The sequence below is a fragment of the Betta splendens genome, chromosome 13 (genome assembly GCF_900634795.4).
Source record: "Betta splendens chromosome 13, fBetSpl5.4, whole genome shotgun sequence".
Lineage (NCBI taxonomy): Eukaryota > Metazoa > Chordata > Actinopteri > Anabantiformes > Osphronemidae > Betta > Betta splendens.
Genome location: NC_040893.2, coordinates 15,837,585 through 15,853,854, shown reverse-complemented (window position 1 = coordinate 15,853,854; position 16,270 = coordinate 15,837,585). Strand labels below are relative to the sequence as shown.

The following is a 16,270-nucleotide window of genomic DNA, read 5'->3' as shown; positions in this document are numbered from 1 at the left end:
TGTGCTGTGCTGTATACAGTAACAATTAGTTTTTGATTGTGACAATAACAATCTACTATTTCTTGTTACGATTGCTGGACGTTGCTAGCCAATTAGAATTCATGATAAATTTATAATATTTTTTTGGGAGGGGGGGCAGAAGTACACAAATGTCTATCCTTAGCTGAAGGTGCAAGTAGTTTGATATACAGTACAAAAAATGTTTATAAACACGGTTAAACTTTATGCTTTTGATAAAACAATTTCAGAACATTTTGTTACTTTACAATATTTGCCTTTTCATTGTGAATAGCTTATACCTTTCTCTATTTTTCTCTATAAATGGTAATAAAATTTGAATAAAGTCAAATGTTAACAAGTAATTACAAATTGTACTCGTCATGAGTAAACGTGCTTGGTTACAGTCACATTATACTCCTCTCACGAGGTAAAATTGACGCTGTCCGCCATGTTTCCTGTTGCTATAGCAACTGTTCGTTAGGGCTCAGGTCCAGCGAGAGGCAGAAGAAGAAATAAACGACTATAGGCAAAAGAAAACCTAATAATTGCGTTACTTTTCAACTGCACGATAGAAGGTGAGTGATGCGTTTTAAAGCAACGTATTAACCTGAGTAAAAATGAAAAAGTAGTAAAAAGATGATTAATTAGCAAAGAGCTAACGCTAGTTAAGTAAACAAGTCTTAGCCTGCTACATAGTGGTTTGTTAGCAAGGACACTGGCTAATGTAGTAGGTGACGTTAAGATGTTTTGGTTTGTATCAATTAATTCATTTAATGTAGGAATTAAAACATAAATGCTCTTCAAAAGCTTAAACTACATCAGGCTACATCTAAGTTCAAACTTTGGCTAAAACATACCAAGAATATAATTGATCCTCCTACTTAATTGTCCTGCCAGAAATTAACCACCAGTGGAGAACGATGTCTTCCCAGAATTGCAGTTTCCAGCTGAGCTCTGGACAGAATCTTCTAAATATTGAGGTCATGAGGAACCAGTCCGAGCTGTTCAGACAAGAATGCAAAAGGCTGATCCTGGAAACTGAAAATGTATGCAAACGCATGCAAGATGATAACAAGAAGAGACTAGGTAAGAGGAGGAAATTTAGTCTGCATTCACACAATGATAATGGTATTTATTCAATTATTTATTGATTTTCAGAACAGCACATCAGAGACATCAAATTTCTGACAAAGGAGTTGGAGCTGAAGCTAGAGGGGATTAGTTTGGAGATTGATGTCCTAACAGCATTACAGAGCAGAGTCGTGAAGGCACTAGAGGCCTGTAAGGAGCCTCTGAGAATCACTACTGTCTGTCTAGAAGAGAGGTGAGGTGGTAAAATGATGAAAAAAGACAAAACAATCACAGGACAAATGTATGAGAGTGTACTGAGACTGTACATGTCTTATGCCTTGAAGTTCTGAAAGCTAACTTGTGACTTAATCTAAACTTTTTCTTACTTTTTACTCCCCCTATCTGAAATCGTTTTGAAACATCAGTTGAGAAAAGCTGCGCTAATACAAGTAAATTAGGCTCTTTTTGGTTTGTCTTTGGCCAACAGAGGAAAACGTTTCCCCTCCGAGAGGCTGCATGATGCAGTGGACAGGGAGTTGTTGAACGAGAGGGAGCTTTTCGAGAGGGTGATTTCCCTTCTGCAACATGTAGTGGAACAAATAACAGAGCAGATACGGTGAGAGACTAAAACTTTCTTTTAAGGGTATCCTGAGAGCTTTAAATAATTTAATGTTAATTGTCTTGAAACCAGTCAAAGCCAGTTACTGGTACAGGTTGCCTATAAACACCAACAAAAAAAACTGTTTTACTGTACATTACAGACTGAACCGATCTGCCAAGTACTATTTGGAGAAGGATCTCAAGGAGAAATCTGAGGCGCAACGCATCGACGACACCTGCACCCTTATGACCGCCCACTCCAGTTCAAACCATCTCAAGTTAAAAAACAGCAGCTCTGTTCTACATAGGTAAATTACCACACTTTTGTATTTCAATTATTTGTCAGTGTACAGTATGTTCAGGAGGCCATTTTTCTGGGGACGTCGTATTGAAGACACTTTCAGTTATTATATGTCTCTCCTTAGTTTGGCAGTGACTCCAGAACAGTGGGAGAACATCTCAATCAAGAACATAACCAAAGCAGAACAGCAGAAGACCAACTCTCTGACCCTACGGACCCTGGTGGAGTCCATCCTGGACAAGACAGCTGTTGATATGCAGAAGCAGTTTGAGGCCACAACAACAGCTTTTCAGATGAATGTCCAGGAAATCAAGAATGCCAAAAGCCAGATGGAGGATCAGCTGGCCAAGGTGGGGGCAAATAGTGTTAGGTGAAGAGAAAAACGATAGGAGGCAAACCCTCAAGACATAATATTATACATCAGCCTGAGACATTAATATGAACTAAAAAAGTTCTAATGTTATAACTTCTGTGATACAAGTCCCCCTCATGTAACACTTCCATCCCCACTAGATTCAGTCGGAGTATGCCAGCCAGCAGAAGATCAGTGAGGATCTCCAAGTGGCCATTACAGAAAATGAAAGTTTCCTGAGCTTGGCCCAGACCCGGCTGGACTTGCGCTGCCAAAGACCGGCCAAAGAGCAAAGCCACGATCGAGCCCGGTCACAGCTGCTCGCCGAGGTCCAGCAGCTCACCACTCATATCAGCAAGTAAGCAACACAATGCTACAGATGCAATTTAAAGGGTTTAGCAGAATCCTTCCTGCCATTTTACCAGTATTATAATGTTTATGCACAGACCGGTTTATGCAAAGCCAGTATTCACTCTATGTTCCTTAGACTGCGTGAGGCCGTGGCCCAGTCAGAGGAGGAGCAGAGGGCTCTTGTTCGCTGCCAGTTGGAGCTGCAGGAAAACTCTGAGCTCAAGGCCAGCTCTCTCTACATTGATGAGGTCATCTGTACCCAGCACAGGAAACCTATTGTCATACATAAATTCTAAGACTCAACAGGAAAAACCTCAATTATAAAAAAATGTATTTGAAAATATGAGTGAATTCAGGAAAAACTTTAGTGATGCACTCATTACAATAATAAAGTTTTGAGAAGATGAAGTGATATATTTGATGAAGCATGAGGAAAATGTCTTGCTTCAGTTTAACCCTGCATGAATAAAGTAATTTGAAAGCTTAGACACATTCTTTGTTTTAGAAGCTATAAGAAACATGCTGTGGTTAGGACAAAGTCTTAGCAGTGATAATTCAGACTCAAAATATTATATATATAATATTTTATAAATAATATATTTTCTATTTGCAGGAATAGATGTTTTTGCTTTAAGTAGGAAACAAACCACTAAATTATGTCTAATGTAAACTCAAATACTCTGCTTTGCATTAGTCTGCAAAAGGCTAACCCAAATTAAAATAGTTGCAGTTCCTTTTCGAAGAAAAAGACTGAATCTGTTACAGTTGTATTAATGCAGGTCTGGTCAAACTGCAATCTAGATTTCAACAGCGTGTTTTACTAATGAATTTAAAGAAGAATCTGTGAAGCAGGCTACAGTAACACCTCACCGGTTCATCATCTATTTCAGGAGAATGTATCGTTGGCACTTCACCTAAAAGCGAAGGAAAGAGTGGAAACCATTTATTATTGGAACTCCTTGATGATTTCTAAATGCCTTGGGGGGGTCACTGCTGTTACCTGATGCCAGCGCAGTGTGATGATGGGCAGGGCCAAGTGACAGTGTGGGCAGGTGCTGATCTGGTTTGGATCGGGTCCATTACCCCAGGGACTGTGGGGTCCGTTCAACAAGGACGTTGCCTTAAAGGTGTTCCGTAGCTGAGAACTGGTCGCCTGCCCAAACAAAGCGTTGTCTGCTTCATCCTCATCTGCCTGAGCCTCTTCGTAGTCCTGCATGGATGCTGCATGACAGCCCAGCTGACAAGAAGACACAGATCAGATTCATCAGGGAAGAAACGCTATAATATTCATAAGTTTACATTTGAGTAGTTGTCTGTAATAGAAAAGTGCTCATACCTTGTGTTTATCTATCTCATCCTCTGGAAATGAAGCCATACATGAGCTACAGCTGACTGTTAGGTTTCCTGTGGAAAGACAACAGTGAATCAGACGGACACATACAGGAGACGTCCTCTGGAGGTTTGGGTTCAGTCCTGCAGTGCCTTACTTTTACTCTGAGAAGCTCGGGCAGTTTGATCAGGACTTGAGTCACCGTCAGCCCCAGAGCAGGTCCAGCTGTGCTGGGCCTGGTCGCTTAGTTTGACGTAGCGGCCACAGTCCCTGCAGAGCTCGGTACGACTTCCACAAGCCACACGGTGCTGCTGGAGATCCTTCCACGGCAACTCCAGGTCACAAAACGGACAGCTCTGCAGGCGCTCCATGCATTCATCAGACTGGGAGGCGGGGAAACGTTTTACATGAATTCATTCATTCTATCAGACTAAAAGACCGTGCAAAGAAAAAAACAATGTCCAGGCATCAGGGCTTCTGTCTAGACTCACCTCATGATCCAACAGGAAGCGGCGTTCCATCTTCTTGTTACACTTGGAGCATCTCACCTGCGAACAAACAGCTGTGATACACACACAATGCACCTCGGTGGTGAGTATTGGTCAGCGTCTCTACACGTACCACAGCGTGCTGATCCGCCTTGTGTTGGGTCAGTTGCTCTCTGGGAACGGTTTCATCGCAGTCGGGACACACACACAGGAAGCGGCTGCAGTGGGTTTCATGCAGGGCGAAGTTGGCCTCTGCAACCTCCTTGTGGCTTAAAGACAGAGACTGTCATCTCACGTCCACAGGTTAAGTGTGTGATGTGTACAGTTTATGTAACGTTTACTGTATATACATGCTGACGTGTATAAATGTAAAGGGTATTGTTGTTAATGCTGTTAACCCCTGTTTAATAATAATGCTGTTTAAGTTACTGCCACAGGTGGCGCTGTAGTGCGACTGCATCAAGTCTTATCTGAAAGTAAAACAACTGTTTACCATTTCTCATCCTAACGCGTTTTTATTTCTTTGTCATCAGACAATTTCACCGGTAAAAACGTCCAACATAAATGTAACACATTGTTTGAATTGTATAACTAGGATCAATTTTCAACTTTCACACGTGCCGTTACCAGTTCTTTACCTGCGTCGCCCAGCTGGGCTTCACGCCTTGTCAGCTGTTTCTGTCAACTGTTCATGAGTCTGAGTGTTCTGTCAGACGCTCGAGTGAACGTCCATTGTGAGTCCAAATGATTGTAAAGATGTTCACTGCACTTACTACTGAACAGACCAACATTAACTAACTGGACTCAATAACTTGTTGCGTTCACTGCCCTCATCAATAAATAGATTATCATAAACTCTTACTGTACCATTGGCCGCAGATGCGCGTTGCTTCCTCTTTATCCATAGTCAGAAGTTTAAACAGCCCACAACGAAGCAGCACACAGACTTAAATAATGATCCACGGACAGAAGAAGCTTTTGATGTCTCTCTCAATTCATAAAAACAGAAAGTGAAAGTGTGTCAGCCTGTGGTACATCCCTACTTATTTATTTTGCACCGATTGTTGATTAACTGATTTGTTTGGTTTCAGCAGCTCGTTGCACCAACACCGCCCAAAGCAAAAACTCAACCCAACATTACACATATTTGGATGGACTAAATAAAACATTAAATAAACCATTAATCAGAAGAGTATACACATTTCTTATATACGCCTCTTGTAAAAGCAAAGCTGTCCATCACAACACGGCATTCAGCCTAATGCATGCTGCTTGTTGAACCGCTGGACAGAACAAAAATAAATAAATAAATAAAAACAGAAAGTGAAATCAGCGGCGCTGTCATGTTTTGTGTCCACGTGCCACAAGATGGCGCTAAACCCTTTAAATGGGATTGCCATTTGTTCAATTCACTGTAGATTAGACTGTGGACACCGCAGGAGAGTAAACAATTCTCACACACTAGTGGTAGGGAAAAAAACTACATTGTGATTAATTAACATATTGAAGCGATCATAGGCGCTATGAATTGTGGGTAAAATCTGGAAGGGGGTTTACACGTGTGTGTACATGTGGGAATGTTATGGGATTGTTAGTTTTTGTCCCCACGTTCTGTCCACGGGTGTCCAATCCTGAACCTCGAGGGCCACCGTCCTTTTTCTGACTTTCCGCCCCATCTCTGATCACTTTCACCAGGTGTGTTCAGTCAATCAGCAGCAAACTGACACACCCGATCAAGGTGATCAGCGTGGAGAGTTGGATTCAACGCCTCTGGTCGAAACAATCGGAGGTTAGTAGTGTTTGGATATTTATAATTTGATACAGTTTTGAATGTTGTCTGTATTATTGTTACAAAAGAAGATTCTGGTGGTTCAGAGCGTTAGAATTCCGTCAATTTCACTAGGTGCGACAAAATGTCGAACCTCTGCGTTTCACAGAACAATTGTTTTATCAAGAGCCAGTGTTCACGTTTGGTTGTGTAGATAGTGATAGTTCAGAGAGCGTATGTTTAAATCTTACATGTGAATAGTTTATATTGAGCAACAACTCGTACTATAAACTAATCTGTTTGACTGCATTACGAACCATTTATTTATGAGAAGGAAAAAAAGGGAATCGTCTTCATTCGCTCTGTCCATCCGACGCGGTAGTCGCTCACATAGACACAGGTGTATCACTGTACCGTAAAACCGGTAGCAAAAGCGCACGGAACATTCACTATAAAACACTGAGCAAGGGCGCAAACACATATGCACAACTCAAGTGTGTTAATGTGAGAGCGGATCCGTTGTTGGTTCAGAGGTCTAGTATGACCAATGTTCATTTAGTTTCGGTGGCAGCGGAATCAAATCCCATTAGACACATCCACATCCCACAGACTAATGTTGTTAATTTCACAGTGTTTGAGAATATGTTAGCCCTTAACAAGGCTCCAATGACACAGAGGTTTGATATATTTATTGTATTAAAAACAGATCGGAGCAGTTGACGCTGAAATTATAATTGATTTACTCGGTAGTCCCCATGTTTCTTTTAGCTACTGCACTTCCAACGTTCAAACTGCGTCAGTTAATTTCAATAAAACTCCAAAGACCACGAACGTCCAGTTGTTTAGATCACACAAAGACGAAAACACACTGAAAACACAAGGACAGTTAACGTGCTTGTTCCTGTGAAGCTCAACGACCAACACGTGTAAACCCCAATCCGCCCGGTTCTGACCTCTGGATCTGCTGCTCCAGTCGACCAGCGCTTCCTCCGCTTGTGGAGGTACAGAGTAGTGCTACTCAGTGTAGAAGCCTGAGCGTAATTAAAAAAAAAAAAAAAAAAAATTTCCTTGTTCTTGTTACTAACCTGGAGTGTGAGATGTTTAGAGATCCAGATTGGCAGGTTCTGTACATGCTTTCTATGTCATATAACCCCAGACTGACCACGATGTTGAAGAACCTCAGTTTTTGTTTATTATGATGAAACGTGCATGATGGTGCTTCCATCTGTGTCAGGCTCCAGGCTCAGGAAACCAGGAAGCACCGAGCTGAGCTGGGGAATTCCATCAACGCCCGGCATCTTCTCACTGGAGGAAGCACAGAGCTGCAAGAAACTGTCTAGACACTGGAGGTCCTGTACTGTATGTTCTGGCAACGCTCCAAACGCTTTTTTTTTTTACATCTACACTCTAAAATATGTTAATCTTGTTCAAGGTGAAGCTTCAGCCTTTTTAAAAATAAAACGTTCTTCTTTAAAGCCACTAAAATGTTGGGACTTAGAGGTTACAGGTGCCACATGGTCTGATAGGCAGGAACAAGCCTTTGAGCTAAGCTTTTTAAAGCTCCAGAGACAGAAAACCACTGATGTGCAAGATCAGTGCTGGCCGAGATTTCTCCTTTCTGCCATTTTACACTGTTAATATATTTATCTCTTACATGACTGTTTCAGACCCTAAACAAACCTGATCTGAACCTGAAACGATAACAATTTTTTTTTTGTCTAATATTTCTGATCTTCTTCTTTTAGAGCTGATGATAAAGGAGCAAACGATTCCATATTATTGCCCTGCCACCTCGGTCTGTCTGCCAAGCAGGTAAAAGCTGGACTCATCAGTCGTTATTCTCAAAGTTGTCGTCTAGTGTAGGTGTGTTGTTTTTGACTCACTTTCCTGTGGATAGGGTTTGGACTTGGTAGTCATGGTAACAGGAAGAGGTCTTAAATGATTTAGTCTGAGATATGTACACAGAGGGCAGATGTTTTTTAGGAGACTTTGTTATTGAAAATACTTTCAGCTGTTGATGTTTTCAATTAAGTGCATGCTAATTTATGACTTTAGTAATGATTCAAGTAAAGATTTCTATGGATTTCAGATGGTTAAATGTTGCTTTGAAGTCTTATAGAAACTGCTTTTACAAAATGATTGTAAAAGCTCTGTTGTTTGTTTAAGGCTGTAAATAGAAAGTGTCTCACCCCCAAAAGTGATATTTTGATCTTGTACAACAGCAAACCTCTACAAACGGAGCCTAAAACACAAACGATCTTTTTCTGCACCACTGAAATTGACATTAGTTGAAATTGCTTGTGTTATATCTGGTTCAGCTCCTTAGCTGTAATGAAGCCGCTTCACTCCAGCAGGCTAAAGAGGTTATTAAAAGGGGATTAGCCGATAGAACTGTAAGAACTCATGTCCTAGATGAAAAGATCAGGCTGCAGTGATTTCTATACATCTATACAGATCAAAAGTCATTTTTAAGAGATTAGATTTGCTTCGATTGCAGCACGTTAAATCACAAACATCATCCACACTGCAAATTGGTCCCTGTTTACGCTACAGCACCACAACTCTGGGAGCCGTACTTCTAATCTAAACTTGTTTTCTAAGGGCGTCTTTTGCTTCCTGCTGCAGGTTTGGAGCAAAGGTGGACTCTGGCACCCAGAGATGGGAGGAAGCGGGACCTGGCCCACATCGCTGAGGGACACAGCTGGGAACACACTGGCGCCGATAATCACCAGCACGTACAGAGGTGATGCATCGCTCCCACACACACCTGGGCACAGTGATCCTTTGTATTTATTCAAACAATAAACAGTGACCAACAGAGCGGAAGAGATAACGGCCACGAGCAGCTGCAGATGTGGGCCGTCCTCCATGTACTGTATATATACTGATCCCAAGTTTAGGCTGGTCACAGGGTAAACATGCAGTCTGATCAAAACAAACTGTACAGCTGTAACATCAGATACTTCTTCACTGTACAAATACATTTTCAATACTAACAGATTATTTATACAAAAAGTATTTTCCAATAACTGTGTACAAACGTAAGCTCCTCCATCTACCGCACTTGCACAGAGTGGCCTGCGGTATTTGGTGAGTTAACGGTGAGTGTATGATGCGATCCCGCGCTTGTCCTATCGCTCGATTCCCCGCTCCTCTGAGATAATTCAATTTTGTCCGTAAACAGATGTAAAATCCAATAGCGGAGCTTCTTCAGTTTCCAGTGAGGGCTCCCCGACCGGCCCGTCCGGTGCTGCCCGCGAGTCCATGCTTCGTGATTGTACTGTAGACTGAAAAGCTCCTTCGCTACAGATCCTGAGAAGAACATCCGCCGTGAGTCCACCTTCTCCTTTTTAAAAAAGTTGACAAATCTTAAAAACCGTACAAACACTCACAGCAACAATAGACCAACGCAGGCAAACGATACAACAGTCAGAGCAGTGACCACTGCTGTCTGCAGCCACAAGGGTGCAGCCCTCACACTCCACTATCAAACATGTTGGCAGGCACAGGATGCTACTGATCGCAGTCCGTTCTGAATCCGTCGTCGTCCAGGTTTACGTTAGGGACTGAAATCACTGCTATCTTTAATCGTCTGATATGCTTCTGAGGTTTTTCTACTCAATGCTACAATGAAGAGAAACAAGTAAGGAAACATGTTGCGTAATTAAAAAACAAATAGCTTATGAGTCCTATACAGTGTATGCGATATAGTCTAAAATACAAAAATAGATGATTTGAAAATAAATCTAAACATAGAAAAAATATAAATAACACTTAGGCCACAAGCCCATGCTTTAGTTTGGTTTGTTCAGACAATGGACATTTGCATAAACTTTACATTTCCCTCCTGTGTTTCTTCTGAGCAGAAACAGGCTTGATGGAGTCTGTCATTCTGTTGGTGCTGATGAATGGTTGATGGAGGACAGGTTTCACGTGGGAATGCTGGGTCGGGTGCAGAGGTCACCACACGGAGCATTTGTCCACAGGGTGCATTGGGGACCCCTTGGGGCAGTGGAACACGCGGGCAAACTCATCGAACTGGGAAACGCTGCCGATCACTCTGCAGGAGAGGACGAACCAATGAGTAAGCATGAAGCCTCGTGAATGTGGATCACTACTGAACGTATGGTACCTGTAGTGCTCTGGTGCATGTTTGTCCGTCAGCAGCTGTAAGTATATGGACTGAGACCTTCTCTTCATACACCAGTTCTGAAAAGACAACGTTTATACAACAGTGACCAAACTGTAGCTTTCCAGCCAAAGGCATTCATTTTAGCACAGACCCAAACGCAACGTCTAGTTTTCATGAAGCCAGTCAATCATGTTACTGATACACTGTCACTTTGGCTTAAGTTGGTTATGATTACTACTGGTGGTGTCAGGTTTTTGGGGACTACCGTCTAAAGTTGCCCTTTTCTCACTATAACATCTATGTTTCTCTTCTCAGATGAAAGCACACGTGATGGCTGTGATGGAGTCTGGGGACGCTGTGGTGAACGTTATGCAGCGTGTATCATCAAGTGTGACCAGTTTGGTGGGTCTGGGGAGGCAAATCCTTGGAGGCCCACACAGACATCCATGGTGTAAAGGGTTCGGCTGCTGAGGCGCTGGGATAAGACCCCCACCACACTTGGACTGACGTCCTGCTCTGGTGTGAGCCAGTTCCAGAAGGACAATCCTTGATGCCACTGACTGAACCTTACCATGCCCTGACTCCACCTAATGCAGGCGTGTGTGTGTTTTCTGTATATCTCACTACCTCGCACATATAATAATGGAATATTGCTTGCTCAGAAACAGGACTTTTGAAGACAAACACTTAAAACTACTGTAAGTGTATGTTCTTGCCACTTTGTGGAACAAATAGGGAAGGTTAAACTCTTGAAGCAGCTGAGAGCTTTGCACCAGTTAGATACTTAAAACATAATTGAATTGAGGAAGCTTGGAGGTCGGCCTGCTGTGGGATTTGCAGACTTAACTTGTCCCATTTCATCTAAAGACAGAGGCGGTGGAATTGTCTGTCTTATCATCCAAGAAGCTTTTCATGCATTCTGGACACATGAAATATCAACATGATTTTCATATTTCTTCTGGGTTAAAACAGAAAAGCTAGATCACTAGAAATGGTTTTAAAATGTGTCTAGATGCTGCTACTGGTGTACTTTGCGCTGGATTGCACGGCCACTGAATTTAAATGAGTGGTAATAGTTACAGGAGCTGCGGTGGTCCGGTGCTTCGGGGCTTTACTGTCATCAACACTGTGCTGTTTCTGATCCTTCCAGTGGTTAATGCCTCCATCAGCTAACATTAGATAATGCATACCTCCTACCTGCTCTCTGGGACTGGTCTCCAGCTGCGAGAGGCAGCAAAAACAATGTAACTTGTGAAAGTAATGAAAAACAGTCAAGCTTCTGTACCTGTGCAAAGGCAATGAAGAGCAGCTGTTCATGAGTGTATTTGAGCCCAGGCAGCGGCCTCTCTGGGCCATGCTCCCTCACCCACTTCTGATATGCCTGGACACAGACACAAGAGGGTATTAGCTGGGTGATGAAACCATCTATTTCTATTTAAAAGCATTCATTCATTCTGTACTTTCTACACAAAGTATAGTATGGAAATAAGCTGTGCTGCATCCCAGACCGGTACGTCTGTTTGTGTAAATTAAATGGTTTATGAAGAACAGAGTTGGAGGCTTTGTGAAGTGATACTTACATAGTATGACAGCTTCAACCCTCCCATGTCTGCAATGTTCTCCCCCAGCGTCAGACGACCATTCACCTGAACAGATAAAAGGCAGCAGATGTTAGATGTAACACTAATGCACAACCACCTGAACTCCAAAATCCAGCTACAACTACAAGTTTTCTACAGACACCAAGAGCAGCATTCACTTAACAGTAAAGATTAATCAAGCTGCGTCATGGGAACAGTGACTTACAGATACAGTATACTGATTTTAGTATAATTGTAATGTGACTGCAGAGTGTCAGAGCAGCCAGCGATGGAAGTAGAGACGCTAACGCACCCTCTGGTTATAAACCGTGAAGTTATCGTAGAGCTTGACTATACATTCAGCCTTCTTCTGGAACTTCCGGTAGGAGTCCTCTGTCCACCACTGCTTCAGGTTGCCGTGGCGATCGTACTGGCCCCCTAGGGACATGAACCATTGCATCACTAAGATGAAGGGCAAAAGGGCAGGGGGCAGTGTTAGCATGGAGCCTGTACAATCTGTATCTTGGCTTCACAGTCGCAAGAGCTGCTCAGCACATCACCTTTCATGCTATTTGGCTGCTTTGGAAGTCACAGCACCCTTATTATTCCAGAGTTAAACTGGGGCGACACAGCCAGTTTGTGAGCAAACTTTTCAAACGTTATCATAAAACAATCCACTATGTTTAGAGAAACTTCAGGGTTTTGGTCCTGTAGATAAAAGGGCAGCACTTTTGACTGAAAGTAAAGTTACAGATTGTAGGTTCAACATTTTCTATGGCATAAAGATGTGGGCCTCATAGATGCCATAAAATTGCACATCAATAAGGAAACCTTGACATTTCTGTGCCATAGAACCATTTAATTAAATGATGTGGGTAGAAATCAAAATGAAAATGGATGTGTACGCTTTGCTGCAGTGGATTATGGGTTAAATAGTCATTCTTACCCCAGTCGTCATATCCATGTGTTAGTTCATGGCCAATGATGGCTCCGATTCCTCCATAGTTCAGAGACCTGGAAGGAGAAGCATAAACACGACACATCATTAGCTTCACAGGTGCATCGGACTCATTTGGAATCATTCACTACAAGCTTCACATAAAAAGGAAGCATCACGACTGGCACTCTTCTGTGGCAGTGTTAACATAAATCCCATTTTCCCAGGTTGTTGATACAAGTTCCCAACCCTGTGTGAGCACACGCTGCATGCGTCCATCCCTGGGCTTTGGAGAGTCTGCGGCTCGCTCCACCTCTCCTTGACCCTGGGCCGAGCTGAAGTGCTGTCTTTGCCGCACATGCAGATGTAGAGAGTGATGAGAGGGCAGGCTCGGGGCTATTCACATGGCTACGTCTGAAAATGACTTTCTGACAGCTAGTCGATACGCTGCCTCACACTGGGCCCGACTCGCTCGCTAAACTAACTGGCTGATTGAAGCTTCATTATACTCAGTGTTATAGCGGAGGGGTGTGTGTGTGTGTAACTGTGGGGGAGTGAGAGAGAGCAAGATGGAGTTCATGGGAGACTAGGGCTACTGCAGTAATAACTTCACAGGGACAGGAGCACACACACACACACACACACACACACACACACACACACACACACACACACACACACACACACACACACACACACACACACACACACACACACACACACACACACACACACGAATTATTAATTAATATTGATTATCATTCATGGCAGCAGGTAGAGGAAGTGGTGGTGATCACCTCTAATGAAGATACAGTGTTAGTAGATGTTGGGTACAGGAGCTGCTGAGTCTAATTATCCCATATTTGTCAGGGGTTTTGTGTGTTGTGTTGATGGGAGTTGTCTGAATGCGAGCGGCGCTGATATTTGGAGTGTGTTGTGGTGGTTCAGGATAATATGGAGCACTGGCAGACAGTACGTTTGCTCCGGAATGAATGGCTCTGGTTAACAAAGGGCATATTCCACAGTGCTGCATCACTCTCTCACCCACATTAGCCCCAAAACCTTCCATAAAAATGACTGATTAAAACAGCAGCACCATTTTTTCATTTAAATCTGTTAAACATTTGTTTCTCTCTACTCAAGAACCACTGGAAACATCTTCTACATTGTCAGAAAATGCTTTCATTATCAACTGTAATGTTTGTCAACACTAAAAAGTGAAGCTGTGAGCCTAGAAGACAAAACTGGAGAAGACAGAGCCTGTTCTGATTGAAATGTGACTCAATCTACGGTTATGCAAAAGTACTTGGGTCCAAAATGGGAACAACACAAATAAACAGACCTAATAGAGAAAAGCCATCTGCCTCCACACACCATCAAATTACTGGATGCACTCAAATTTAGGGAGGCAACCTCTCAGTGACATCTGTTCCATTAGCAGGACCTTGTTCAGTAATTGAGCTCTTGGTGGGTAGTTAAATTGCTTCAATCAGGTGTGCTGGGACTTAAGGGAAGCAGAGACTTGCCAGACCAGCTTGGCCTTTATAGACCTTTCCTTTGTGTCTGCGCTGCTGTTGTTGCCACCTTCTGGACAGCAGCAGGAAACGACATGGACAGAGGGAGGGCCACTTACTGTGGGAATTCAGGGTTGTAGAGCGTGGGCTGGAGGATGCCGGCAGGAAAGACTGGAAGAGAGGTAAAGCACCAACGTGAGGGAAGTAGAAACATCCATATAGTCCCTAAGCCCACGACTCACCAATATCTGCTTTCACCCCAAATAGCAGACGTTTATCACATCGCAGCCTTCTTTAAAGGGAAAATGACGCACTGTAGGAAATGGGAAACACTGATGTCTTAAAACTACACCAGGCAGGATGTCTGTGTAGAACATGCACATCCATACACGCCGGGGACAGCACTCGTCCCTCAATGCGCCCAGACGGAGCGGTTTCTGTGCTCAGCAACTGCAAATTACAAATCAGCATCCTAAACAGAAGCATGGCTCACTTCAGCCATGCATCCACGGGGAAAACAAGCAAACCACAGCAGCGATACTTTCATGACACAAAAAGGAAAACTGGAATTAGAATGACGTTTGGAATCACAATATGTGAGAAGCTCCTGGCAGAGAAATCCACTACTTAAAAGAAATGTGTATTTTATTCATTATTTTCTACTACTGACCTGGGTTCTAGACAAAGTGTTACAAATTACTTGAATAGCAATAATTTAATCAAAGACAGACAAAGAAAATGTCACCCAAGGAAAAAGAATAAAAGCTGAGACTGGATGTTGTCGGGTTAAGTGAGAAAATATGGTGTGTAACCTAAAAAAGCATATACTGTATGACCCAAAGTGTCCTGATAACTGTGTCTGTCTGACGGCTGCTGTCCGCTAGCATCAGCAAACTATTGATTTTTCTGAGAGAGACTTAATCCAGCAGGCAGGCAGACAGTCAGCAAGCCAAGCCTGGGAGGAGAGGGAGGAAGCAGGAGGGAGGAAGCGGCGCAAGGTGAGATTTGTTAAAACCCGAGGAGGGGTCTCTGTTGGTTGTTCCTCCAGGGTGGCATTAAGCATGTGAGGCGAGGATCGGGGGAGAAAGTGAGCGATGAGAGGGAATAGGATACGGGGAGGCGCCCGCTTGTTTTTCCGAGGAGCCGTGGCGTTTAATTTGTTGAAAACAGGTGGCGACATGGTGTAATTGTGTGTAACTAATGCACGGTCCACGCCGCGCTTCCAAACGGTAATGGGGGGAAAGGATTATGAGCATGGAGACAGATGACAGAGGGGACACAAAAATCAGTGTGCACAAGGAAGAGTCACGCACTCACCCATTTGGTTCTTGTTAGGGAGGTAGTAGGCATTAAGGGCCTGAGGGGGAAGAAGCCACCTGAAGAGAAAAACAGTGGCAGACAAACAGGGATCAAACAAATCACCAATCTGCCTACTTGAAACGCACCCAGGTCCTGAACAGAATCACAAATTCCTGTGCCCGTCTCTCTCTAAAACCCCTAGTGAGGAATATTCAGTGTGTGTGTGTGTGTGTGTGTGTGTGTGTGTGTGTGTGTGTGTGTGTGTGTGTGTGTGTGTGTGTGTGTGTGTGTGTGTGTGTGTGGGGTCCCACGGCCGAGGATCCTCTCCGCATATGAAACGAGGGACTCTTCCACTTAAATCCAGTCCAACTGATCGCTACAAAACCTCCTCAAGTGACTCTGAAAGTGCGAGATGCCCTTGTTTTCGCGCCAGAGACTGATGACTGTGATGACGGAGCGATGCAGGCGAGACAAACCGGTCGGAGAAAGCGCGTCTCTCTCTTTATTTCCCAGCGACAAGACAGCGTGAGTGATGAGAGGTTCACTT

At 43.3% G+C, this 16,270-nt stretch overlaps 3 protein-coding genes and 1 long non-coding RNA gene across 14 annotated transcripts in view; 2 read left to right on the top strand and 2 right to left on the bottom strand.

The window, feature by feature from the left end:
- Positions 1–422: 422 nt before the first annotated feature.
- Positions 423–3,161, top strand: tekt1 (tektin 1). The gene is made up of 8 exons (XM_029170215.2): positions 423–575; positions 898–1,086; positions 1,159–1,324; positions 1,559–1,687; positions 1,833–1,979; positions 2,097–2,322; positions 2,486–2,682; positions 2,812–3,161. The coding sequence occupies exons 2-8, from the start codon at positions 921–923 to the stop codon at positions 2,969–2,971; spliced, it is 1,191 nt and encodes a 396-aa protein (XP_029026048.1). The 5' UTR covers positions 423–575; positions 898–920; the 3' UTR covers positions 2,972–3,161.
- On the bottom strand, positions 1,124–7,517 carry xaf1 (XIAP associated factor 1). 2 transcript variants are annotated; one of them, XM_029170219.3, is made up of 8 exons: positions 7,347–7,517; positions 5,361–5,482; positions 4,627–4,762; positions 4,497–4,553; positions 4,163–4,388; positions 4,012–4,079; positions 3,676–3,912; positions 1,124–3,589 (listed from the first exon to the last, which is right to left on the bottom strand). In XM_029170219.3, the coding sequence occupies exons 2-8, from the start codon at positions 5,396–5,398 to the stop codon at positions 3,557–3,559; spliced, it is 795 nt and encodes a 264-aa protein (XP_029026052.1). In that variant the 5' UTR covers positions 5,399–5,482; positions 7,347–7,517; the 3' UTR covers positions 1,124–3,556. The 2 variants fall into 2 exon arrangements, with proteins under 2 accessions (XP_029026052.1, XP_029026050.1); XM_029170217.3 differs by lacking the exon at positions 7,347–7,517 and adding an exon at positions 7,215–7,298.
- LOC114867520 (uncharacterized) lies at positions 6,014–11,945 on the top strand. 3 transcript variants are annotated; one of them, XR_003787878.3, is made up of 7 exons: positions 6,014–6,282; positions 7,496–7,620; positions 8,007–8,073; positions 8,887–9,004; positions 9,446–9,591; positions 10,128–10,345; positions 10,709–11,945. It is a non-coding gene; the product is annotated as an uncharacterized LOC114867520 (long non-coding RNA). The 3 variants fall into 3 exon arrangements; XR_008696369.1 differs by having other exon boundaries at positions 7,496–7,693; positions 9,446–10,345; XR_003787877.3 differs by having other exon boundaries at positions 6,015–6,282; positions 9,446–10,345.
- The window catches only part of LOC114867515 (endothelin-converting enzyme-like 1), a 31,025-nt gene continuing 23,788 nt past the window's right edge, over positions 9,034–16,270 (bottom strand). For 6 of the 8 annotated variants that reach the window (XM_041073475.2, XM_041073478.1, XM_055513729.1 and 3 more), the window contains 7 exons: positions 15,742–15,800; positions 14,544–14,595; positions 12,920–12,987; positions 12,287–12,435; positions 11,974–12,039; positions 11,679–11,774; positions 9,034–10,470 (listed from right to left, as the gene is read on the bottom strand). In XM_041073475.2, the coding sequence (XP_040929409.1) occupies positions 10,222–10,470; positions 11,679–11,774; positions 11,974–12,039; positions 12,287–12,435; positions 12,920–12,987; positions 14,544–14,595; positions 15,742–15,800 (739 nt within the window). In that variant the 3' untranslated portion in view covers positions 9,034–10,221. The remainder of the gene's footprint in view (positions 10,471–11,678; positions 11,775–11,973; positions 12,040–12,286; positions 12,436–12,919; positions 12,988–14,543; positions 14,596–15,741; positions 15,801–16,270) is intronic. The other 2 variants (XM_055513731.1, XM_029170211.2) reach the window with 2 other exon arrangements.